Below are 26333 nucleotides of genomic sequence, written 5' to 3' on the forward strand. Positions count from 1 at the left end.
ATGTATTAGAGTGAGTTCTGTAAGTTCCAATATAATAAGGTCCATCCTTATAAGAAAATTACATACTTAGTGCCTAATTTGAAAGATGTTCAGCTGTCTAAAGATGACCATGACCTTATGCTACATTAGATTCGTGTAAGTGTGCTGGCTTAATTTATATTGGCTGTTCAGAAAAGAAAAATAAAAAAAAGTGAATTCTCATTGAAAAAACAACGAAAGCATATTCCCAGATGGCTTAATTTCAAATAGCACATGTAATAGGTAATGATGTCATGCAATGCAAGTTTTACATGATAAAAAGTTTTCAATATTTGCATCTTGGATCTCTTTCTGATCAGTTTGTAAATAAAAGGATATATCTTATTTCTATAGGTGCCATGGTTATTGGTGGGATAGAATCACAGAAGCATTCATTATCTACTACCACCATGAAGAGGTTGCTACTTGGGATCTGCTGGATAACAAAAGACCTGAAAATTAAAAAGAAAACAAATAATGGTGACATTATCAGCATTTAGGAGCCACTGGTTCTTGTTAGGAGTTTATCAGACTTTTATGTATTTACAGTCTGGAATGGAACAGATCCACAACACTAATGAAGGCTCCTCTGCAGCCACACACTGACAGCTCACAGCCCCAAACTTGAGTCTCTACAGTTGTACCAGGGCCTTTGTGCACTCCGGGTCTTGCTTGAAGCAACAGCAACTCCTGATCTCAGCTTTCATCTGTCCTCTGGAGAGCCATTTTATTACTGAGCCAACAAAACAGAGATTAGACCTCAAAATTTTCCAAAGTGATTTATTTTAGAATAATGACTATCTGGTATAAATATGGTGATAACTCAGCACCACATTCAAATGAAGACAAAGTAGGCCACTCAAAGGGAGAGCAAAAAGATAAAGACATTTTTCACAAGAAGGAAATCACCCAGGGAAGGATCCTGTGGGCACCAGTCAATGATGCACAGTCTCAGTGAGCTGAACCCTTAAGCACATACCAAAGAAAAAAGGGGACAAAAGGCAGAGCTAGATAGACACTATTTCGCCTTTGCTTTGAAACTCAGCACACAATACAAAGAATGGCTTTAAGTTCAGACTCAATTCTTCATGAAATTTTGAAACAATCTGTTAGAATTTGTACACCCTATCAGCAGTGTATCGGCCATGTCAAATATCACTGAAATCTGGCAGCTCCAAGAATTAGGTGTTTTGCAGTGTGGTTTGCTGGTAAATGTACAGAATGCTAAGTGAGGGTTTGAGCACCAAGAAGATGTGGAGAGAAACATATTTTTACTCAGACATCTTTCTTTAAAATACATATTGTCTTACTATAATAACTCCCTGCTTTTTCCAAAGATCACAGAAGATGAAATAGCAGAGAGGGCAGGGAATATTTAGACCTAGCCTAAGAAAAAAAATTTTGGAAAACTTACTATAAAAATGTTGCCAACGGAAAGATTAAATGCTTTTCAGTATTTTTTAAACTTACTGACCCTCCATTAAAATTACACTTAGAGTGATCTGCAATATGTTAACTTTATGTTTATATGTGAAATATACATTTATGGCATAATGTAAAAGGCTGAACTTTATAAATGTACCTACCAAACAGCTGGAGCATGTAGCAAGACTGACATCATTGTAATGGAGCATCTGTGGCTTTGTGGATTTGTGTGTGGGAGAAATGGGGCCAATAAAAGGAAAGGAGGAAAAATCTTTAGCAAGCAATAGCACCAAAATTGTACTGCATGAATTTCTCAAAACAGCCATGAATAAATCAAACAGTAAAGGATAGAAAAAAACATTACTTTTATTGCCAGAAATTGGTACTATTTGCATTTTGTGCAGTCTGAAACTTATATTCATTGTATCTTTAAAACTAGCTCAGAAAAGAACCTGATGGGCATAAAATGCTTTAACAATTAATTGGATGCTAAATGATTAATTTCTTTTTCCTGAGAAGGGAGTAATTACTCTTCTGCTTTACCTGTGGTGTGCCCAAATTCAAGCCCTTTTGTGACAGCCCTTTTTGCGACCCCCAGGTGAGCTCTGAATCCTGTGGAAAGCATGTACCCTACAGCCAGTTTAAAGGTGCCAGCTCATGAAAGCTGAGCAATTTCCCATCCTGATTCTTCTTTCACCCACTTTGAGGTGCCACAAGGGCTGTGTAGTATAAGGCTATTCCTTCCTCAAACTAGAGAGGGGGGAAGAAAAATTCCCATCACTTCACCTAGCTGGGATGAAAGCACTTAATCCAGAAGAGTGTTCCAACTACAGAGTTATGATGATGAATAAATTACTACACAGCTAAACTATGAAGTCTAGCAAAATTCTCTGTATTGCTTTATTACTGGAAGCCTTCATAATTTTTGATTTCATCAATTTGGGGAATGCAGTACCTGCACTGACTGATGGAAATTATGAATTAAAGGCAGTTCAAAGAGCAATATATTAGTCAAGTAAAAACCCCTGTTTGCTACCTTAGGAATTATATCATAGGCATCAACTAAGTACACTGACTCTGTTTACCAAATAGTGAATATTCTTACAGACCTACAGGCTGTTTAACTAGTACAGAAGCTTGTGAAGTGTCTAAGCCTATGGTGGCTGCCACAGAGCATGGGACTGCTATAAAGAAACAGACTGAAAATTTTGGCTCTCTATGGCATTTTTTTTCCTTAGTGCACAATAACAATTTCAATAATATGTTGAAAAGTGAAACAACTGGCTTCTCATCCTCCCACTAGAAATAATTTTAAAAGATGTTTTCTTCCATCTTCCAAGCAGTATATGGCCGTTTCCCCTTACACAAGTCTCAAACATGATCTGCAAATGAAGTTGTAAAGCCAACATAACAGCAAGTGAAGACAGAGGATTCAAGACTGAGCTTGAACCGAGAAAATAAATAAGAGCAAAAAATGCCCATTTTAGCTTTCTGTTCTATTAATATTTTGCACAAACAAAATATACCTCTTTCAGCTACTGTAATTTTAGATCATTTCACAGTCATGAGATATTCCTACCCTCACCAGATGAGTGGCAAACAAGTTTGTGCCAGTCGTAAGCACCACGGTTGCTGTGTGAGTGTGCAGATAATTCACATGGCACTGCTTCCATGCCCAAACTGGATAAAGCACACAATCATCCCAGCAGCAGCTCTGCTCTTTGAGACCAGCCTTCAGTTCCCATGGTGACATGCATATGCATCTTTGAAATTCATTTTGAACATTCATGCCAGTAAGTCTCAGGAACCAAACATTCAGAGAAAACAAAAGGTGCACAAACACAGTCAGACCAAAGCCTTTCAGAGACTGAGACATTCCACCAAAATACTTCACTGTGTAGGCCAAGGCTCTGTTGCAAGGCAGAAAAACCTCCAGCAAACAGCTTCCATGGCTGCAGCGAGAAATGAAGTCGCTGACAAAGTAGGGAAAATGGTATTATCTTTTTGTGAGATCCACTGTGAGTCTCTAAAGGTTCTCTTACAATAACCAGTTCTGAACACCTGCTGGCTTAAGCTGGCATTTGTGTCCCTGCTAATATGGAAACCAACTCTCAAGGACTGAGTAAGGGGTTTGGCTGAACTTTACTGCTGCTTTAACAATCAAAAGAAAGTCTATGTTTAAGTGCTTTATTATTATATAGAATGTTTCACATTTAAAGGATAAAGGTCTTCTTGTTTTAAGTAGTGTAAATCTTTTTATTTGAATCCTTTTCCTTTACTGCAGTATCATCACCATCATTCAGTGGGGCAGCAAAGGAATAGACTTGCAAATATCTCCAAATATAAAACAGACTAAACTGTTGGGGTTCCTGTAGAAGCTACATTGAGTCAATAAGAAGCTTATTAATAATTTCTCCTCCATCTTTCATCCACTGAGGAACAAGCTTGGTTTATTTGATGTGCAGGTTCAGGGCTTAAAACAGACCTGAAAACAAACTGTTTCTTGACTTTGTGAGGAAGGTGAGGAAGGAAGAAATTTAATACTTGAAAGGGGTAGACAGAGAGGGAGGAAGAAAATCTAGTTATGCCAAACTATTTTGTTAATGAAGAAAAGATAACAACAGAGAGTTGGTCTGCAAGGAACTCTGTATTTTGAGTTGGAGTGTTACATGACAATTTTGTCATGTTGCATACACAGTATCTGTTTCTTTTTAACCTCTTTTGCTTTTGATCCATATAAAAACATGAGCACAAATAAAATGCAAACAGATTTGGGGGAAAAAAAAAACCCAAACAAAACAGCTTCATTTTTTAATTGGAAGTAGAAAATATTTGCTCAAAAAGCAATACTTATTAATCTGTTCCTTGAAAATTAATTTTTCATTGTGCAATTATAAAGAAAGAGACTTGGACTGCAAGTATTGCTGTGTTCATAATTATATTTGGTAGTCATGCTTCAGAAGGCATGATAAGAAAGCACACTTTCAATGTGTGCCTGGTGGCTGAACGACTCTTCCCACAGATAATCAGTTCTTTGTAACTCCTTCAGACAGCCTATAGCTTGGAAAGCATCACAAGAGCACTGCAGTGCAAATGCTGGGGTGCAATCACACCTGCTGCCTTTGAGCACATAACTCAGGTTCCTGCATTAGAAGGGTGAGCACCTCCAACTCTGGACATGCAGAGACACAGGATATTCAAGGATAATTCAGGGCAGGAGATCTTGGCTTTGGGGATCTGAGTCATCTTCTGCAGGAGGGTCCTTCTCTCTAACATGGACAGTGATCCTGCAGAGAAATGCATCCTGAACAGGGTGAAACATGACACTTAAAGCTAAGTGTGGGCTACAACACCTGTTCTTACAAAGCCAGCACACTACATCCAAATCTGGTTTGTTGGGGTTTTTTGATTTGTTTGGTTTGAATTTAAATTGGATTCTCTCCCTTTTATTTGTATATGTAAAAGTCTTTCAAGAGTTATGATATGTATTCTATAGTTATAATAATTTCTTCCCCAGACAATGTTTAAAAAAAGCCCAAGCAAATCAAACCAGCAAACCCCAGCCTAATTCCCAAAATTCCTATTATTAGAATTGCTTTCTTCTATAAAGAGAAATAATTAGAATATATACAGTACAGAAGCAGGGACTAAGGGACTGAGCTGACACTACCCTTGCAGCACTGCCTTCTCCCACACTTCTTTCTTTCCTTTCATCTTTCTGTCTCTGAACCCCTGGGTGGTAAAGAGTTTGAGGGCACTGGGAGAGGGACAAACCTCTCTGGAAAAGGAGGAAGATGCTCCAAGATGGAGGAAAGGACAGGGACAACAGGCCAAGCAGTACCAGTGCCCGGAGGGAAGCAGGTTTGCTGCTCCTGTAGGAGGTGCCTTTGCCATGAGGACTCTGCAGGCTGTCTCCTTAGAGATTTTGGAGCATTTTCCAGGCTGATGGAAGCAGGCCAGCAGGACCAAGGCAGAGCTGTGCCCTTTTTTCTGCTGGCTGCTGTATTTCCTGACAGACCAAGCCCAGCTCACTGGCCAACTTGCAGATCACACACTTCTGTAAGTCAGATTTCCCTTCTTAATGCAGGGCATTCCTTCACTACAAATACCTCAGTCATATGGTACAAAATCTTTATGTGGCAGGCTTAACATCTTGTCTCTGAAATGCAGTTGGCTTCCTCTTTCCTTCCCTAGCATAGCTGGATCAATAACAGGCAAAGCTAAAGTAATTCTGTTTCAGACACACCAGAGATGTGTCTCGTCCAGCTAAGCAAATCTAACCTTTAAGTTGTTTACTCCCCACTATTTGACTACAGCATCTGCTCTTAAAGGAAATCACTATTACAGTTGAGCAGCTTAGTCTCTGTATTTCCATGCAGGAGAGGTAATCCATTTCCTTGTCCACTGGTGTTAAATTTTGGACAGGACATAAACTGAACACAGACGTGAGGTTTCCCTACTAATGAGCAGCCACTTCCCCAGCCCCAGCACAGTGAATTTTAGGGAAACTGGTTCAACACAGCATATTTTGTATGGGCCTGAGGGTGGGCCAGGCAGCTGTAAGAGGGCACAGTGATAATGCTCACACTGAGGAGCCCAAACACCACCATTTCTTGGTCTTTTGCACTGAACTATTTTCCTTTTCCTGGCCTGCAGCCCTGCTGCCATTAGCTCTGGTGGCTACTGACACTGACACAAGGCTTGTTTCAGCAACAAAGAATGGCAGGGAACCTCCTGAGAGCATTCAGAATTCTCTGATTTTCAGATCCATGGCTCCCTATTTTCTTCAAACAGCTGCAAAGGCTGAAAAGTGTTAGAGGGAACAGAACAAATGTCAAGCAGCATGGAAATTGGAAGACACAGGATAAAACTATGCTTGTGGGACCAGAACATTTAAAGAGAATATCTTCCCATTATACTGAAGAATGGAAGATATTTCTTTGTAATTTCAGTAGGATTTGAGCACAGCAACAACACTAAAAGCAATTCAACTGGTTTTAAAAACAATGCTGTGTGTTTCTTGTTAAAAATTAATTTTTTTTCTCACCAAAATGATTATTGCACTTTGCTTTAAAAAGCCTTGTTCATAAGTAATAATTGCTGATATAGAAGCTGTATTTTACAATTAGTATTCTCTTTTAATTTTACCAAAATACCCTGCTGTTATATCTGTGCTTATAACAACAGACACTCTGCAGTAGAATATGCGGTCATGACAAACACATGGCTTAGGCAGGATTTTAGTAATATAAATATTTAAATCACTGTTCGGATTCACTTTTAATTCCATGCTCAGGAGGCTTAGCAGCCTGATTTAAGGGCAAAAAAAATTCATGTATGTATTTTCCATTTTTTCCTTAATGACCACTGGAACACTATTACTATCGTTTAATGTCACAGTGATGACTGTAGGGCTTAAAATCAAATTATGAGCAGAATATCAGAGTACTGTGTTAGCAAATGTCCCTCCTGCACATACATAATCATATCAATCATTTTCATGTGACAATAGAAAAGATCCTTTAAATACCACCTGTTTGCTCAGGCAGACAAATCCTACAAAGCATGGAAGAATTTCACTGTGAGGAGCTTGAACTGAAATAAACACAGGGCAATATTTTCAAATATTGAACCTAAACAAATGCACAAAGATGTGAGGAAGTGTCTAAATTTCCATGGAACTCAACTTAGATAGCCCTCAGTGGCCACTCTAGCTCTAGAGCATCACTCTAAACTCAGCCTTTTCCCTCTGGGTATTTCAGTGTATTTTTTGCCTGCAAACCTCCATTAATGAACTTGGAGTATTTTGGATTAAGATGAGTTGCAACTTTGGGATTCAATTTCACATCTGTCAAATGTGATCTTTCCTAGTTTTTAAAGAAAAAAAATACCAGCATGAGGGCAGAGTAAATGGAAAATATTGTGCACGCTGCACTCAAATATGTGTTACTCACATAACTGTTGGTTGCAAATGTTCAACCCTAATGGTCTGGAACAAACTTTAAGCATTCAACTGGAGTACAGATATCCACTTTGCTGTTTCCCAACTCCCATCATGTGCTTTCCAGGCTGCTGGCCACATTTCCAACCCAAATCTCTTATCACATTTTTGCAATGAATGAATGAAATGTTTATATCACAGTCAAGTTGTGCTACTTGTTTTTTGTGTTTTTTGTGTTTTTTCCCCCCCAAATAAATGATGATAGAAAATGAAATAGCTAATGCAATTTGTAAAAATAACATATATGCCAATAACAACATTTCTGAGAGCTGGAGCAGTATATAAAAAATCAGCTAATAGCTCTCTCACATGAAAAGAGGCAGATAAACTTCCAGCCCAGGCTTGAAATTGGATCCTGACCTCATGCTAGCAAAATATTGCCACCACGTACAGCCTGACTGCAGTACAATTGGTATCAGTGCAAACACAGAGCAAAGTTTAGCACTTTAGGGGATTTAGGTGAGCAGTGTCATCCTCACCATTCCCGTGCTGCTGAATGCCCAGAGCCCCACAGAGCTGTGCCATGGCTGGAAACCAAGGGGTTCAGCCAGGATGCCCAGAAGTGCCCAGCCTCCCTCACTCCCCACCAGGAGGGGCTTCTTTCTCAATTAACTGATGTTCAGACAAGAGTGCTTGACCAACTGCATGTTAGGAATGCTGTAAACATCTAAAAATTTAGAGTGTACAGCCTTTAGGATGACAGAAGATCCTCAGTGTAGTGAGGCATTGATTGGACCGTTTGTGGCCTTTCTAGTGCAGCCACCTTTCCATACGAGGTGTAGGACAATGAAGAGTTTCTGACCTCCAGCTTTAAAATGTATTGGCAATTTTTTTTTTCAAAGAAATCAAGACCAGAAATCCCACAAACTTTAAATATTTGCCAGCATTCATACCCCTGCACAAACCCAAGCTGAGTGTGATATGTGTAGGTCTCCACAAGCAGAGTGGGTACCTGGTTCTGTGCTCACAGTGACCAACAGAGGAGATAAGTGACTGGCACAAAGCAAATCATATCAGAGCTCTCCTAAAGACTTTTTCTTTTGACAGTGACACCTGGTTAACAAGACCACAACAGAGAGGTCAGGGAAGATACCCAGGCTGAAAAACGCAGTTCCACTAGAGCGTGTTAGAAAATATGCATTTTTAGCAGAGTTCTTTAGCTCTACACAAGTGCTTGTGGTTTATATTGAGCGACATCTCAGATTGTGTTTTTTAAAAATGCTATATGATTTCTAAGCTAGGTTCTAAATATAACTTTAAGATTAAAAAGCAAGTTGATAAATTCTGGTTTAGGAAGGCTCTCAGATATCATACAAGTAACATTTAATTGCAAGAACTGGTAGCTACTCTTTTCCACAACTTTAGGTCAATTCTCATCAACATTAGGACTCTAGGAAGAAACTGCACAACAGAAACTGAAGTATAAAAAGCAGAAATGACCAGGAGATTCACATTAAAAGAGCAATAAATCCTGGAGCTGAAGTCCTAATTGGATGTTTCCACAGTGTGTTTGCAAGGATGCTAATTTATGTTAATTTATTTCTGTTAACATAAACTTTAGCAACAATTGAGAAGGCCACATCTGTAAGTCTTAAGCACACTATGTGCCATCTTTTCCATAGCCAGCTAAAACTCTGTTATATTTTATATAATATATAAATGTTCCTTGCATGGCTCTCAAATCTCACGATTCATGTTGTTTTTCTAAGTTAAAGGCTCTAAAATATTCATTAAGCTATCCCAAAGCCTTTAAAAAGGAAACTGTTCCATGTAAAGATGACTAAGCCATGTTTGCATTGTTTTACGTCTGCCTATAATATGAATATATTGCAAACTAAAATTAATGTTCCATTATTAGCAATGCTTCACAACCGTGTCTGGCTTTAAAAATTCATTGCGACATTTCTCAATTTCAATCATTTTTTTCCTATCCCAAGCCATTGTTAATAAAAATAATATATATTACTACTGAGCTCTATACATTGTGGCAGACATACAACTTTTTTAAATCCCTTGTCATTACAAAGCATCCTTTCATTGCATCAGCTACTATCTATCATTTTATTAATATTTATTAATGCTTGTTCAAAATGTAAAATTAAGCTAACTTTTAAGTAGATGATGATTTATATTTTAATGGAGTACTGATTTTAACTATGAAGAATGAATGGGTGCAGATCATCACATTCCCCTGCAGATGTTTTATTGGAAGTGGGGAGTTAAGAGGAAGAATGCACGTCTTGTCCTACTGGTGAGAGAAAACCTCTAGCTAAACTTCATTTTCACTAGAAATCTGAGATTTTATGGTGCTTACAGAGGGAGACATAGGATAGCAATCTGTGTACAAACAACTAAAATGCTCCAGAATTCAGCAAGTATACTAAAAATGTTCTGTAACAAAAAAAATAAAAAAGCAAAAGCCCCAAGCAAACAGGAATTCTCCAGCCTCGAAAACTGTCCAAGGGATTGTTAAACTGATGACTGGCAGGCACAGACCTGCCTGGTAACTTAGATATGTCTTGCCCTATTATTTTATATACCTTTTTTCTTAAAGGAAAATAGTAATTTACAGTGTTTCCTGAACTGGTCATTCAAAATATACATTATCAAGGGTAGAATTAAATTGCCCATACAGTGACTTTAAATTACACCTGCATGACAAACATTATAATCACTGGTGCCTTTGAAGTGAAGAGAAAGTTACTCAGCCTGCAAGTGGAGAAGTGTGGGTAACACACAATATAACATTTTAAGCTAAGTATAAAGACCTTTAATAAACAATTCTAGCAGTTTAAATTGCATAATTTGATACTTTTTACAAGGAAAGAACAAGGAAAAAATATTTTTGGATCTTCTGGAGTTTTGGGGTTTTGGCTAAAATAAGTTTCTAGAAATACTGCTGTTGCCTCAAGTTTAAAGACTTTTTAACAGCCATAAGTATTCTTCAAGTCTGGAAGATCTACTTTTCAAAAGAGAAGTGCAAGATAATTTCATATACTTAGATTATGATCCTTGTGTCTTCAACAATGAACCACTGAGGCATGCAAAACACAGAGTTTCCCTTGAGGATATTCCTTTAGCTCCATGCACATCTAAGCAAGCTGTCAGAAATCAAGGTCTGTTCAGCACTGTGAAGAGCAGTCCTGAGCAGACTGGCTGCAGCACACCTGTGACCCAGCATGGGCACAGCTCCAAACCATCCACGTGCCATCGTCCCTTGGGTACCGGGCACGGCTGCTGGCAAATAACAGTGCAAAAACACACGGGCTGGACCCAGGGTGGGGAAATAGAGACAGCATTTCCCTCAGGATCATAAAAAGCTGATACAGTAAAAAAGAATACAATCCAAAATGTCTTCTAGAAGACTGACTATAATTTAATGTCCGAGGACAGACACAGGGACATTCAGATGCACATCAATAGAGCTCTGAAAGAGAAGAAATTGGCCCTGGATGCTTTGCTGGTTTATGTGGCAAGCTGGTTTGTTTAGAAGTAAACTAACTACATCTGAAAAGGCAAATGATTATTTATTTCATGGGAAATTGAACTGTGTATTTATTTTCACATTTTAAACATGATCAAGTACAGCAGTTTGGCAAGCCTCTACCGAGAAAGAAATGCGGAAATATTTTAGCAAATGGTGGTATGTCTCGAGATTAAGTGGGTTTTAAAAACCATTTCCATTTTAATGTCTGCAGATTGCACTGCTCCTGACACTAATATACTCATGCCCTGAGCAGTCTGCATCTAATTAGTGTTGTTATTTATCTGTTTCTGCCAAATCTGTGCATTTAGTGGACAAGTCTGAAATTTGCCATTATAAATCCACATGAAGGGTTCAGTGTCATCCTGAACTACACTTTCATTGCCATTTACCTCTTTTATTGACAATAAACAGCATTCAGTGTCCAGTCTATGAGAAAGCAAGAGAAACAATTTGGTTTCTTGATGTTTTTCCTTGTTAAATTAATGTCTGCTTACTAACACTGTTGGGACAACTAGATGATACATGGGACAGTGTTTATTCAAATAAGTACATCCTATACATTTTAACAGGCAATTTACATGTGATGCCCAACAAGGTAAAGGAAATGCATTCATCTTTCATATCTGGCATAATTAAAATATGCATAAATCTTTCCCAGGGTTAGGATGATTGTACCTAAATGCTTCCTTGCTTCCCTAGTGACAATATGGCTTTCTTATATTTACTTTCCTCTTTGTCTTAAGATTGTGAACAAAGGATCAACTGGAAACAAAACAGTTTCTTTGGGGTTTTGGCATTGACCTTGTAGGCCCATGAGTGCTGCAATTAAAAGTGAAGGGGGATTTTTTTGGAAGTAAGGCCAGATTTTTGATCTTCATCCAAGTCCAATATGTCATCACACATGAACAGGAGAGGTTAAAAGGGCAAATTTTTAAGCATTGGACTGTGCAACTGCTGCCTAATCTGTATACCCACAGTTTTCATAGTGAACACACAAATTTGGCAACTATGCACTCAACTGCAGCTTTGAAATTTTAACATATATGCTTAAAGTATAAATAGTCAGATGACTAAATTGCTATACTCACCTTTGTAGCAGTTATAGCTGAAATTAATGGTATTTTCCTAAATATAGCTAAATGGAAACATTTTAACTTTTATGCATAAATGAGATTTGCAATTAGACAAAAACATTTTTGTTTGTTCCACAAAGAGATGGAAGGATATACTAAAAAGACTGGCAAACATTTTCTAATCTTAACAGCCATCATCAATTTTATTTTATAACAACTTTGACATTCTAAGGATTCTTTTCTTAGACACTTTTACTGCAAGTAAAATTTGTTATGATGATATCCCCAGAAGGCAAAAACTGGTGAAGTACCCAGTGAGCATTGCTGAAGAACATTGGTTTGCACACTAATATTTAAAATGGGCTAGAATATTGGGGTGATAGTTCATAAAACTACAGGCAGCACTGAGATATTTATATAGTCTAAAATGTCAAGCTTGATGTCTAATCAGAAACTCATCTTTGAGCAGTACAACACCTTTAAAGTCCATACTAAGTACATCTGTCATTAGTGTAGTTCTGACTCACAGAAAGAGTGAGTTGAGACTGATAAAGGAAAAATATTTCTCTTTAGCAATTAATTACTTTCAATGTTGAGGCTGTGATAGAACAGTCTATGATATAAGTTTTCAGAAGGAACGGGGTTTGTTTTTTATTAGGTTTTTTGCTATAAAAAGGAATAGCTTACTGGAAAATATGAAACCATTTCAGATTTTTCAAAAAGTCCCAGTTTTTCTCTCTTGTTGACAGTGCTTAGAAAATGTGGGTTGACTTGTTTTTGATTGCTGTTTAAATAACAGATTAATTTAATAATCATTGGGATATTGAATAACAACAAATTATGGGGTGGGACAGCCAAACCCTGACCCTAATGACATTCTTATGTTAATTCTTATTTTCTCTTAGGCTCCTGCTTTCTTAATAAAACCTATATTTTTGAAAATCGCTTTTAAACGTTGCAATTTATCCCAAAGTAGTTTGTTTGTAAGAGATAAGTTTACATATAGGGAGGGCATTTTATATGTCTGTATATATTTATTGCCTGACTCAAAGCCTGCTTATGTGTATAGGTGTCCTTCCATTGAATGAGTTCCCAGAGATGGCTGTAAACATGAGCCAGTTATTAAAAAAGTAATTAGCAGGTAGTCCTTTCTACTGTGTGATTTATTTCAGCATATTTCAATTTAAATCCAAGTACCCATTATTAAATTTATGATTGGAAATGTTTATGAATTTTCATTACTGCAGTTGGTAACTGTCCCTCTGTGCATGGGAAGAGTATTTCTACAAGATCAGTGACAGCACACCCATGACAGAATAAAACTGCCCCTCACCCTGTGACCTTGCTGGCTATGACTGTGACTTTGTTAGCAAAACCACAGTATTTGTGCCCAAAATGTCTTATCTGAGTAACATTATATGGTTTCCATTAACATCAGTCATCATTTTTACTTCTACTAAGAGACTGTTTTTAGTCTCCTTTTTCAGACAAGGGCTCTATAGTCGTGCCTGGCACTGCAGGAACAAAAGCCAGGGACTGGGGTATCTCTTGACACAAACTTGCTTAATGCAGAGTATTTGCACAACTTTTGTCTGCAAACATCTTCACAACATGCAGATTTTTCTATTGTCTTTCAAGTAGTTTTTCAGTATTCCACGGGGTGCATAATCAGGTAAATATTTACACTTATCTTCTTCTATTTGCAATAAATATTTGCAATTATGTGTCACAGATTAACCTCTAACATGATCGAAGGAGAACACAGAAAATAATCCCACTGGCTCCAAGTGATGCTGCACAGGTTAAGCACCAGCACAGTGTCAGCTCCAGACTTGCTGCTTTAGAGATCGCATTTGAATTCTGACTAATTGAGCCCATCATTCTTAAATTACAAATATTAAGCAATACACTTGCTTGTAAAAATATTTATTGGTACTGGGGCTATGAAACAGAAAACTGGGTCAGAAGATGTAGGTCTACAAAGGACTTTGGGTCAAATTCCTTTGCTGTTCTGCGGGAAAGTGTCCTGGGTTATAACAAAAATATTTGGAATCCAATGCAGTCTGCAATCTTAGATGCAATTTGTAGATTGTTAATGACAGTGGGTAAACGGTACAACGAACAAGTTTCCCATGAGAATCTAATAGTTCTTCTGGATTATTTCTTTAGGTTTTGCCATTGCTTGTGGAGAAAAATAATGGGTGCCTTGAGATCAGTTTGCAACTTACAGAGTTTTCTTTTATTTTTTTTTCCACTGTGGAACACAAAATGTTTTTCTATGAAAAAGATCTTAGTGCATTATTTTTGAAATACTATAATTTTCACTAAACTCAGTTTCCAACATGGTGCGTTCCAAGTATTGCAGAATTGTATTATTTTTGAAACTTATTTCCTTTGACCTGAAGTTACCTAGGAACACAGACTAAAATCTGCATTCCTTTGAGAAAACCTAGTCCTGTTAAATTAATCTTCTTTGCATGGAATCATCTCTGTTTGCAATATTTAAATAGAATCATACAATGGTTAGGGTTTGAAGGGACCTTAAAAACCATCTGGTTCCAGCCCCCCTGCCATGGCAGGGACACCTTCCACTAGACCAGGGTGCTGAAAACCCCATCCAACCTGGCCTGGAACACCTCCAGGATAATTTGATAATTTATTGCACAATGTCTCAGTAACCTTCTGTTAAATTATCACAAAATAAGGCGGCTTAAATTCTACAATGCTGGCACAAAGCACTCACAGCAGTGTAACCTTCATTGTATTCGATATGTCAAGTGGAAAAATCATGGCTTGATTTTGTTGAGTTTGTACTTTTCAGGCAGTGGGACCCATTGTTGCACTTAAAGGGTTCCAGAGCATCAATTTACAAAGCACTCTCATACTTCTATTCCACAAAGCCATATAAAACCAATTATTCATACTAGACGTTAACAATTTCCTTCTACTTAAAAGTTGGTCAAGTAGCAAATGAAAAGTGAATATTAGCACTTAAAATTTATCTGCAGTGTATTTACTCCTGTTTCCTGTTTTAAAGTAATGAAAATATCAAGGAGAAAATTTAGGAGTAAGTCCAGAAGCACACCTATTGATTTCAAAGTGAAGTTTTCACCTTTATTTGCTAATTGCATATTGATTTAGCCTGGAAAGGAAGAGCTGTAACAATTTTTGTTTAACTTATACATTCTTCCTGACGTTTATATTGATAGACAAATTATTGCTGCAAATACTAATCTCCCTGGTGATGACAACCTCTCAGAATAATGGAAATCCAATTAAGAGACTTATCAAAAAGTACAGACATTTGCATAAGCAATACCTATGCAATTTCACAATTAAAATGTACCAGTACTACAGTCAAAATGTCACAGCACAAATGCAGACAAAACACATTTTCAGCATGAAAGAGGAAAGCTAGACTGAAATCTTCTTCTTCTTTTAGCTCTATAAGGGACAAGTTTACAGGAGTGCTGGTAGAAATGACATTACAGCACTGTCATGTGAGATTTGTTATTATTAACTCAGCTTCCCAGCACTGAAAGTTTGGAGAATAGATTTAATCGTCTCCCACTCTTTCAGACTAGCAGTTCTAAGAAGGAAACTCTGTTTGGCATTCCAGTAAAACAACCAGATCTCACTGTACCACAGGGGAATTCCTAACCTATCCAGCAGGGTTTCACTCCTGGACGGGAGACGGAACAGCACTTACCTTTTGAATCTAAATCTTAGAGCCTATGCCCTTAGAATGCTACCTGAGTTTAGGAAAAGAATTAAAACATTCTATTTGCAATTAACATAAACCTCAACCACTTTGACATTTTTTTGGTAGAAAGTAATAGGCACGGCTTTCAATTAAGAGCATCAAAGTTTTAAGTGACCCCTGTAAGGGGAGAAATGACACCTTGACAGAGGTCAGTACATAGGATAAAACACAACAGACTTGTACATTCTTCAACACAGCCTTGAATAATTCAGTTTTATTGCTTTGTCACAAAGAGTTGTATAAAAAAAAATGGAAAGGGCTTACTTGAAACAGTCATCGCAAGCAATATTCCCCGTGGTCTCCTTTATAGTGCGCTCGGAAACAAAGGCTGGATACTCTGTGTCACAGGGCTCCAGGGTTTGTTTCAACCTCTGCGCTATAGGCACAGGAAAAAACATCTTGATGTTAACATGAGAAGAACAGCACACAAAATTGTGAACAACATGAGATGCTGTGTTACAGAGCTTGCAGAGAACGGAAATGTTACTCAGCTTCTGCCACCCTGTGAGATTTCCTAGGCAGTGCATAACACTATTTTTTCAATTAAATTTAAAAAAAAGAGTTTATTCACGGAATGCAATTTTGCAAGACATCGCTGTTAAAGTAGTTATTAATGGTTTAGCCATTGCCAACCTACTTTACATTTATGCACAAGTTTTTATTCTTTCTGTGTAGATCCAAGATGGATTTACTGTCACTTTTATCTCAGTGGTACTGTGCATCACTAACCTTTATTCATGGGAGTTCACATTTATTTGGTATGTAAATTGTGGTATATTTTACTGAAGCCAAAACATCTCTTTTATATTACAGCTTGGGAATCTTTGTATGGTTTCATCAGTTAAAATAACTCTGTGGGTGGGAGAGGCAGAAGAGTTACTTTACCCAACAGCAATGCTTGTTATCTGCTTCCCAAAATAGTAATAATTAAGACTTCATAGCACCTTTAATCTGAAGTCTTTGCAATGCAGGGGAAAAGTGTCACTATTTCCATCCTAAAGATTGGGAAACTGAGTTACCAGGAAGCAGTGGGGCTGGTTCAAGGTCAAACTACAGGACAGCTGCTCTTCTGGCTCTCACACTGAAGCTTCTGTCACACAATGTTTCTCTCTCATTCCCTTTCTTTTTCCTCTCCACCCCTTCATTGTTCCTTAACACAGAGATACACTTTGCACATCAGCACAAATGTTAGCCCTATCTTAAACTAATTGCTAAGTGGGAAAACAAGATGAGGTATGACAAAAATAGATTACACAGAACAGGCTCTTGGGCTTGACAGACCTTCCCTGGAGATGATCTGTTTCAGAGTGAGTGGTGCATCCACTGAGCAGTGCCAGGGGAGCCACCACATCTGCATTTCCAATCACACCAGAGCAGGCATTTCTGAACTGCTCACAGTTGTTGTATATGATAAAAACCCAAAAATTATTCCACCAAATGCACAGATCTCAAAGGAGGTACTAAAGCTGGTCAGAAAAGTTTTGTTATTTCTCATGTTTTCACTATGGTTGTGAGATGTTTAATAGTTCATTATTTTTTAGAAAATTACTAGCTCTATTGCACCTCTTCCCTTTCTCTTCTCCTTATCTGTTGTCAGTAATAGCTGGAGTTTATCACCTGTGTTTTGAGTCTATCCTTACTTGTACTAACATATGGCTTGTGTAACAAAGAGGCTGAAAAGATTCCTTGGTCTCACATTTCCTGCACCTCACTAGACTCCAGATCATGATGGGCTTGCCCAAGGTTTAGGGGTTCTTCTCTCTCATTTACAAATGTCATTGCAATTACAAGATCTTGTGCAGAAGTATTTTCCATAGCAGGGTTTGGCAAAGGGGCAGATGTGCGTGGACTCTCCAGCATCTTCACAGTATAACACATTCCACTAAGGTCACAGTTTGAGTGGGAAGCAATTTCTCCACTCAAGGAACTGACATTTTGTTTGGTTTTTTTTTTTTTTTTTTTTTTTTTCCCTGAGCTTTGGTTAACATTGTTAAGTAAAAAATAAATGTGCAAGTTTATTATTTTTAATTACATGAAGTACAGTCATAAATATGACAACTCTTAGTGGTAACATAGCATTTACAGAAGACAACACCTAAGCAGCTGCTTTTCACTCCTGCTCTCTTGTGAAATATCTTCTGCATTTTCTTCCTAAAATATGCAGCTTCCAAACAACCATCCCTTGATACCTAACCAGATATGAGCTGGGCAAGCACTGCTCTGAAAGTACTGAGATTTCAATGAGCATGTTGTGGGGGTATTTCCAATACTCTTAACTCATCAAAGAAATGGAGCAAGTGACTTGTGAAATTAAAACTTCACTGTCAACTAAACCATGAATGGAAATTTCTCAGTAATACTGGTCCATCAAAGTGCTGCACTGATAGTTTTGTTTTAAATAAAAGGAAGTTTGCAAGTTATTATTGCCTCTTCTGTAATGATTGCACTCTCAAAATACAAGTCAGACATTCATTTTCATGAGATGAAGAAGAATGTTGTGTTTGAGTAATATTTTCTCTAGCATACAATGCAAGTTCCACTGGATGTTTCATGTAAGGATATATGAAGGCATATTTGTACAGTACGCTTGAAAAAAAAATTTATTTCCTACACTGGCTGCTTTGGCTGCTCTGCAATCACCAAGGACTAGGAGAGGCACAGCTGCCATTCCTCAAGGAACAGTTTTGCATTTTCTGGGTCTCGCACAGCAAACCTGGCTGTCCTTCACAGCCTCAGTGTTGGAGATGGTTCTCTTCATGCTTAGGGAAATCACTGAACATTTGGTCTTGGATTTTAGGGGCCTGACTGATATTTTACCTTCAGACAGGATATTATTTTGGCATAAAGACAGACTAGTATCCAGGCAATGCAAACATTAAATGAAGCCTAAAGCAGCAATTTTATCCCTTGTTTTGCTAAGAAATATGCAAATATGAAGCTGAAGAATCCAGTTAAAATTCTTACACCAGTCAATGACATGCAGCACAATTTGCCTATTAAATTGTCACTTGAAGAGCACTGCTCTTGTAAAGTGGCCCTTTACTTTTGAGCAACACTTCTAAAAATGCCATAAAAAGTCTGTTGAAATATAGAAAGACAGCTTACACTGAAAACTTCCCATTCTTAGTGGAACTATTAAAAATTCCATTATTTCAAATGAAGTTTCTGCATTTAAAAAAATTATTTTGAATAAATTTAATTTTAATACATTTAAATGTCTATTTTGAATGGAAAGATAAAACAAAATAAAGATCAGCCCTTTTAAGCATAAAATCCACTATCTTAAGCTTAAAAAAATTAGTTTTGTATGAAATAAGATAGATGGTCATATTTCTGCACACTTTTGAAATGGCATTTTCCAGCACAATAACTCTGCTACATTTTATGGCAGCTCTAGGGAAAAAAAAAAAAAAAAAAAAAAAAAAAAAAAAAAAGTTGTATAACTAAAAGAGTGTAATTGCTTTATTCACAAAGACTTTAAGATTTTTTTTTAGAATTAAGAGAAATGTTTTTTAAAAACATATTTAATCATTATCTACTATTTTAACATTTCTGTTATAGTGGTGTACTGTGTTCCTAGAGTGCACACAAGCACTTAGTGCTTATTCACAGAAGATCTTAATTCTCTTGTGTTTTAGGAAACATTAACAACGAAGAGAATGCTGGCATGGGAGGAAAACTGTTATCAGTTAACTGTTTATTATTTAATGTAAAACAGTGTGCACTCATCTGAATTTCAAAAGTCCAAGTTACTCTAGATATTTCTGCCATTATGCCAGGAAAAAATCACACTTACCTTTAGCTGTTAGATCAGAGTGCCACCAACTGCATAGATTAAATTCCACAAGGAACCTGAAGAAATTATTAGAGTTTTCACATTACCCCACAGAATGTTTTCCAAATACTAAACTGGCAGTAGCTTGATAACGTTAATCCTATTTTAAATAAAAGCTAACACAGAACTGAAATTCAAGTTACTGGCATAACTCTGGGATTAGCACCTACTGCTATTCTCATATTTTTACTGATTTTTTTTTTTTTACTTCTGAAAACTTATTCTGAAATGAACCCCATCAATAAATCATAGATTTACCCATTTTTAATTTAAAATATTGATTGTATTTGGAGTGTCCATTAAAACTCTCAAAGCATGGCAGCACTCACTATTTTTGCTGTTGAACATTATTTCTTCATCATGTGGGTATTTTGACTCTAGTAAAATGGCATGGGATTATAACTGTCCTGGCTACCACACAGGAGCACACATAAAATAGTTTATCTTATTAATTCTCAAATTGAAATAATAAAGCTGTTTTATTTTGAAGAGCAGAAAAGATTAACCACTGTCTAATCAACTCTAACTAAATTGCAAAGAACACTAAAATACACCATGATTTACTTGGAAGAACGGATTGAAAAGTATCAGCCAATCAGTTGTTGTAAAGTTAAGAATGTGAAACCAACATCCAGCTCATTTATGCCCATGAATCTACAATACTTATAAACATAGAAGGTTTCTTAACGTTTTCAAAGCAGTGAAATGTAGCATCAATCTCATTTTAACACAATTTCTTTCCCTTATATTCACTAAGAAAGCTGCATGTCAGATCAATCTCTGCCCCCTGGCAGTAGCCATTCAATTAATTTTCCTTAACTTGTATTCTGAACTTAGAAAAAGCTCATACAATTTACAATTAAACAAAATGACTACAAGAAAAAAATCAGTTCTGTGTCAGTAAAGATAAAATTCACTCATATCTACAGCTCTGCTTTCAGATAAGAAGAATAACAAATCATATAGCTTAATAACACAACACATTTTAACACTTCCTCTTCTCCATGTGACATTGCTATTTCTTAGGCACCTTCTCTTAAAGATAATGATTATTATGAATTAACTGGGAATTTTAGAAGAATTAATGGAGATGGAAAAATTCAGCAACATCCAAGTACACCTTATCTGGCACTGTAATGGGTCCTTCTTACAGAATTTTATGATGTGACAAACCATACAGTGAGTCAGGGCAACAAGTTTCTCTTCTGACAGCAGCCCACCCAAGCAGCATCACAAACAGCCAGAGATGTATCTAAAATTTAACAGTAACCACAGAAAGAAATTTGGGTTGTGTATTGTGATCTGCTAAATAAAGCCATGCAGATATAAGTGAAGATCATGAGTGTGATAAAAGTGAAAGTGCATTCATACAGCCAAAATCCTCTCAGATTTCAAAAATGCAAAACTGGAAAAAAAAATTACAAATATTACTATATTTAAAATCATCCAAGAAAAGCAGCACAATGCATGTAAAATGCAAAAGGTACAAATATTAATATTCAAAACCAATATTTAGTAATTCATAGAAATATTTGTTACATTCTTCATGAAATCTACTTACAAGACAAGTTCAGTCATAATCCACTTTACTGCAGCAAAGAAGGCATTATAAGGCTGGAGAGAAGAAACTCTTTCAATAAAAAATCAAAACATGCAGCATTTATATCTTAACTGAACTCTTCATGTAAAAACAATCCTTTGGATATTCAAATGTATATGGAGTATAAAACCCCCCTTTTTAAATGATCAATAAATATTATTATACTGATTATTAAAATGCATAAGTAATGAATTTTTCTTTTTATCATGCTTGGTCATATACACAGATTATCAGTGGGAAAAGGAAAGTTTTTTGCAAATGATTCTTAAATCTTTAACCTCTAGGGGTTCCTATTTCCCAGGCTATTGCTGGAGGAACAGCTCGGGCAGATAAAATGAGCTTTTCTTGGGCTGCAATTCACAGGCTTGCCTCTCTATAATGCAAATCTCTATTCATTACCTCAGCCTCATTAAGCTCAGAAAAGTCTGAATTTACCTAAATGTTTATCTGTGTCATTTGACAGTCCAGTTGTAAGCACTGTAAGAAGTTTTTCCCTCCTCCCTCTGTTTTTCTGGATCATAACAAATACAGCAAATCCTTTGAAAATCCTCTGTTGACAGTACTTCTAATACATTCTGAATATTTTATTTTTGAAAAGACTATTAATAGGATTAATCTTTCATGAAAAAAAAAAGCCAGGCAGAAAAGTCAGCTTCCAGAAATATGGAATTTCATCTCCCTCATCTTTGTTAGGATGTCCTAGTTGCATAAAATTCTGCCGACTCTGTTAGATGCAAACAGAGTATTTTAACAAATAGAAATCATAATGACAGAACTCCTCAGATATCTAAAATCATGCTTAACCACCCTGAACCAGCACTCACTGAAGCCGTGCTGTTTGGCAGAGCAGTAGCAGGACATGTAAAATTTTCAGGGGCCACAGAGAAAGTTTCTGTGCAGGGCTGAGGATTCACAGACCCAAAGAACTCAGTGCCACAGAAGGCTGAGATCCCAACCCAGCAGAATACAAAATGTCTGAGACAGGAAAGATTTGCACCTGTGAAGCCCTGTCTTATAGGAAAAGATAAAGAACTACAAGACTTTCCTGGAGATGAAAGAAAAAAAATGTCAGCCCTGTGGGACATCTTATTTCTTTTCATTCCAAATCGAAAACCCTGAAATGTCATGCCCAAGTAATTAAATTTGCTGTATACTTTTGTTTTCATAATGCCAAAATTCATGTAAAACAATGTATTCATTATTGCTTATGAAGAATACTTAGTGTGAAATATACCACGTTTAGTAACTATTTTAATACCAGAAATTAATTAAAATTTCAAACCCCACTGTATCTGTAAAAATTCATTAATGTCTACAAAAAATGAAAAAATATTTTGTTTTGAAATTCTAGTGGAAAAAACTATGTAATTACAGTGATATAAATGCATTCTCATGAAATGTGATTTTACTCGAGAGCCTTTTCCACTCACAGACAGTTCATTTAAAAACTGCAACAAAAACTGCAGGAGTTTTATTCTCTCTACATATTTAAACCACCATTGAGAGCTAAAATAATTTCGTTCTGTGGCTCCATGGCACTGCTACATTTGCAACAAAGTGGTTCCATGGAGAATCATGTGGGTCTTGGAGCAATTAAAACAAAAGAACATTACAATTAAAACAAAATTAAAACAAAAGTATCTGGAGAGCTGTTAAGAAGCAATATTATTCTGATAAAGAAATGGACCAGGTGATCTGTAAGTCTAGTCCATCCCTAATTTATCACCCCACTCCCCCAGTCTAAAAGGCTGGGATAGAGTCTCTGATGCCTCTTCTCCATGTCTGTGCTCTTTAAAATAGGAACTTTTTAGGGAGTTTCCATCTTGTCCCTGTCTCTATTCATGTATTTATAAAACCATAATTCTCAACAGGAAAGATAAACATTTGTGAGCAAACCTTTTGCTTAAGCAGAAATTATACTGGATACTGCCTAATAAACTGATATGTAAAAAATGGGGCAAAAACCAAGAAAAATGAGGAATCAGCCCTATGTGTGTGTTCTCTTTATACTTTCTCAAGAGTCATGGTTGATAGAAGTGACTGAATCAACAGGAAAATAATAACCTAAAACTCTGTTCATCTTTCATACTGAGGATCACCAAAACTCTCTTGAAGTTTATAGAGCTTAACTATCTTTAAATTAAAAAAAAATCCTTGACATGTCTCAGTGTATCCCATAACAGATGCAGGGTTTTTTTCCCTGGATATCCTGGAAAATTTTGGAATAATAAAAAATATAATTTTGGATTAGAGCCCACTTTTTAAGGGATAATGCTTCAGCTCTGCTTGCTGAGTGCTTAGGCAAACTGAACTGAAGTCCTGAGGCGTTGGATAGAAGGTTTTTGTTAAGAGTTGTAATATATTTTAAAATATTTCATGCAAATGTGTTTCACAGCAGCCTGTTCTATTTCACTAAGAGTTTAGGTCTCATTGCAGTCTATCATTTATGGTGGGAAGATAGTATTTTTTTCAGGTTCAGACTTTAGGGGATAACAAACTGATAAATGCCATAAGTCCAGGCATATGAAAAACAGAATCATGTAAATATGTAAATGAAAACATCCCCAACTGTACAAAATTATTAAATTATTTGGGTTTTTTTTTTTTTGTCTAGTTAGATCAGTATTTTCCTAGTTAGTTATGCATTTAAAAATAAATACTATCAGTTTACTTTTCCAGACAGGCAAAATTGCCAATGTTTTGCTGCTGTTCTCTTTACATAAGAATTTTCTCTTGCTATTACTGTCATCTATTTGTGAAAACAGTTCCTTTTTAATATGAAAAACCTCTATCTAACAGCTAATCAATTCTGATAGATTATTACAGCAATCAGTAAAATGGATGCATGGTCACAAAATATCCTTGGGGTATTACCCTGATAGAGGATTTAGCAATAAGGAAGTGTTGCTTTACTAAGACCCAGATTGTCTCTAATCCAGCCTAGCAGAGCGACAGGGTTTGTACTCAAATTGCAACACAAGGGTTTAAATGCATTGAAATTCTATTTAAAAGGCATGTTTAAATACTAAGAAAAAGAAATTGTTAAAATCACTGACTTGCATGCCTTGTCAGTGAACCATTCCCTTTGCATTAAAAAAAAAAATCTCAAATTTTAATTTGAATTACATGTTTGCATACAGAAAAGGCATATGTGATTCCAGTCTCTCAGACAAAACACAATCTATTGCCAAATTTATAAATTCCTAAGAAGGTAAATTCATACAGTGCAAAGAACTTTCTGACAGAACCTCAGAAATGGTGGCCCAGCATTAAAATGATTGAACTCAAAACAACAGAACACTTTGTGTTAGTTTATAATGAACCACCCTTTGTATGCTCTGGGGTAAACATGAGAGCTGTAAGCATTCCAAATCAAAATAACAGTCTTACAAGAGCCATGAGACATTTGCAGCAATTTTCTTTGATGGTTGCATGGAAAGATGCTCATGAGACGTGCTGTACTTACGTCCAGTAAGCTATGGGCACTGTCGCTACTCTCTTTGTTTGTCCTACACATGGCCTGGTAGTCATAAAGTGTAATTCTACAGGGAAGAACAGAAAACTGCTTGACTAAAAGAAGAAAACACAGTGGAATAAAAATGGTGATATGGAACAGTCTGCTCACAAAGTGGACAGGAAAATAAAAATTGTAACAGGTGGGGGGGAAGGAGGGAACGGGATGGTTAAAATACAGGTTATAAGGAAGAATGTAAGAAATGCTGTGAAAATTTTGTAAGGATTTTAGCAGACTACAGAACGAAGCAAAAGCATAGCTAGGAGGAACCAGGGAAGATATGCAGAGAATGTAACACACAATGGCATAAACAATGTGGGGAGGAGGAGAATACACATCCAACACAATGCTTAAACAATTGGTTCTGGACTAAGATCAGCACATTTAGCCCCAGAAAGTGAAAGAGCCTATGCATTTGAGAGGCTTCTCACAAAAGACCACTTAAACTTCAGTAAAAGCAGAAACACTCTTCTATGGTCTCAGCATCTCAGGGCACAACTGCTTTGAACATGGCATTGCTTCTGAAGGAGACAGAGGTGGAATTTCAGTGCATTGACATCACAGGTATTTGAAGCAGGATGGGTTTACCTTTGCTTCTCTTCTTGAAGGCAAAATATTCCACATACCTGCTGTAATCAACTTATGCTAGAAGCCTCCTCAGATGCATAGTAAACAGGGAAATTTACTTATGCTTTCAATCTTACTCATCATTGAAACACTTCAGAGATCTACATTTATAATCCAGAACTCAGAGCTAGTACATGGAATTGTTGTGATTATTTCTCTAAATCTGTCTGTCCATAGAACAATCAATTATCTTTTTCCATCCACATAAACAAAACATTTAAAATCTGTAGCAGATGTAAAGAATCTTTAACCGATAATTTGCAACAAGTGTAAATATATAGAACTCACTATTATTTGAAACATTTCCATTTGACTTGTACATCATCAGAGGGACAAGGGAACACAACTGGACAGAGATGGTTAATAGAGGTATGAGATGGGACTAAAATGTTTTGCAATGTGTGCCTTGCTTCTAAGTGAAGAGGAAAGAAGAGCACACAAATTCAGCTACACAGAGGATGTCCCAGAAGCTGCCAAAACCAGGTCATGAAATGCATTCAGCATCACCGTGAGGTATCCTGCACTGCATGCCATGAAACCTTGCAAGCTGTACCAATAAAATGTTGTATTCCATTGTGGTAGAGAGCATATTTTCTTTTTTTCTGATCTAATTTTGTGAGAGCAATCATCACTAAAAGCTTCTTTATTATGTCTATATTTTCTTTCTGGCTTTACAGACAAAATCTCTACTATATTGGATGTCGCAGCTTCAACCAAACATTTAGCACATACTGCTTACATTATTGTTTTTCTCTTATGCTGAGAATAGAAATGCCTAGGAAGCCATAGTTGTGTGGACTGGCAGAGAGAGGCACATGGGAGACAAACGCATCACTAGAGACCTAAACATGGTGTGAGTCCAACACTGACCATCCTTGGCAGCATCCCGCCCACAGCCAGATCCGCGCACCCAGATCTGCCAAGACAAACAGAGCAGTACACGGTGTAAGCTGTGCTGCCTCTGTGGCATGCAGAAATACACCACTTCCC

The 26333-nt window shown here is 36.8% G+C and overlaps 1 protein-coding gene across 1 annotated transcript in view; it reads right to left on the reverse strand.

Moving 5' to 3' along the window:
- CACNA2D3 (calcium voltage-gated channel auxiliary subunit alpha2delta 3) overlaps window positions 1-26333 on the reverse strand; it is a 408036-nt gene that overhangs the window by 1762 nt on the left and 379941 nt on the right. The window contains exons 32-36 of the mRNA XM_041425790.1: window positions 24669-24744; window positions 21164-21216; window positions 19564-19619; window positions 16032-16143; window positions 358-470 (exon numbers count right to left, since the gene is read on the reverse strand). Of these exons, the coding sequence (XP_041281724.1) occupies window positions 358-470; window positions 16032-16143; window positions 19564-19619; window positions 21164-21216; window positions 24669-24744 (410 nt within the window). The remainder of the gene's footprint in view (window positions 1-357; window positions 471-16031; window positions 16144-19563; window positions 19620-21163; window positions 21217-24668; window positions 24745-26333) is intronic.

The sequence above is a fragment of the Onychostruthus taczanowskii genome, unplaced genomic scaffold, assembly GCF_017590055.1.
Source record: "Onychostruthus taczanowskii isolate IOZ18803 unplaced genomic scaffold, ASM1759005v1 scaffold9, whole genome shotgun sequence".
NCBI lineage: Eukaryota > Metazoa > Chordata > Aves > Passeriformes > Passeridae > Onychostruthus > Onychostruthus taczanowskii.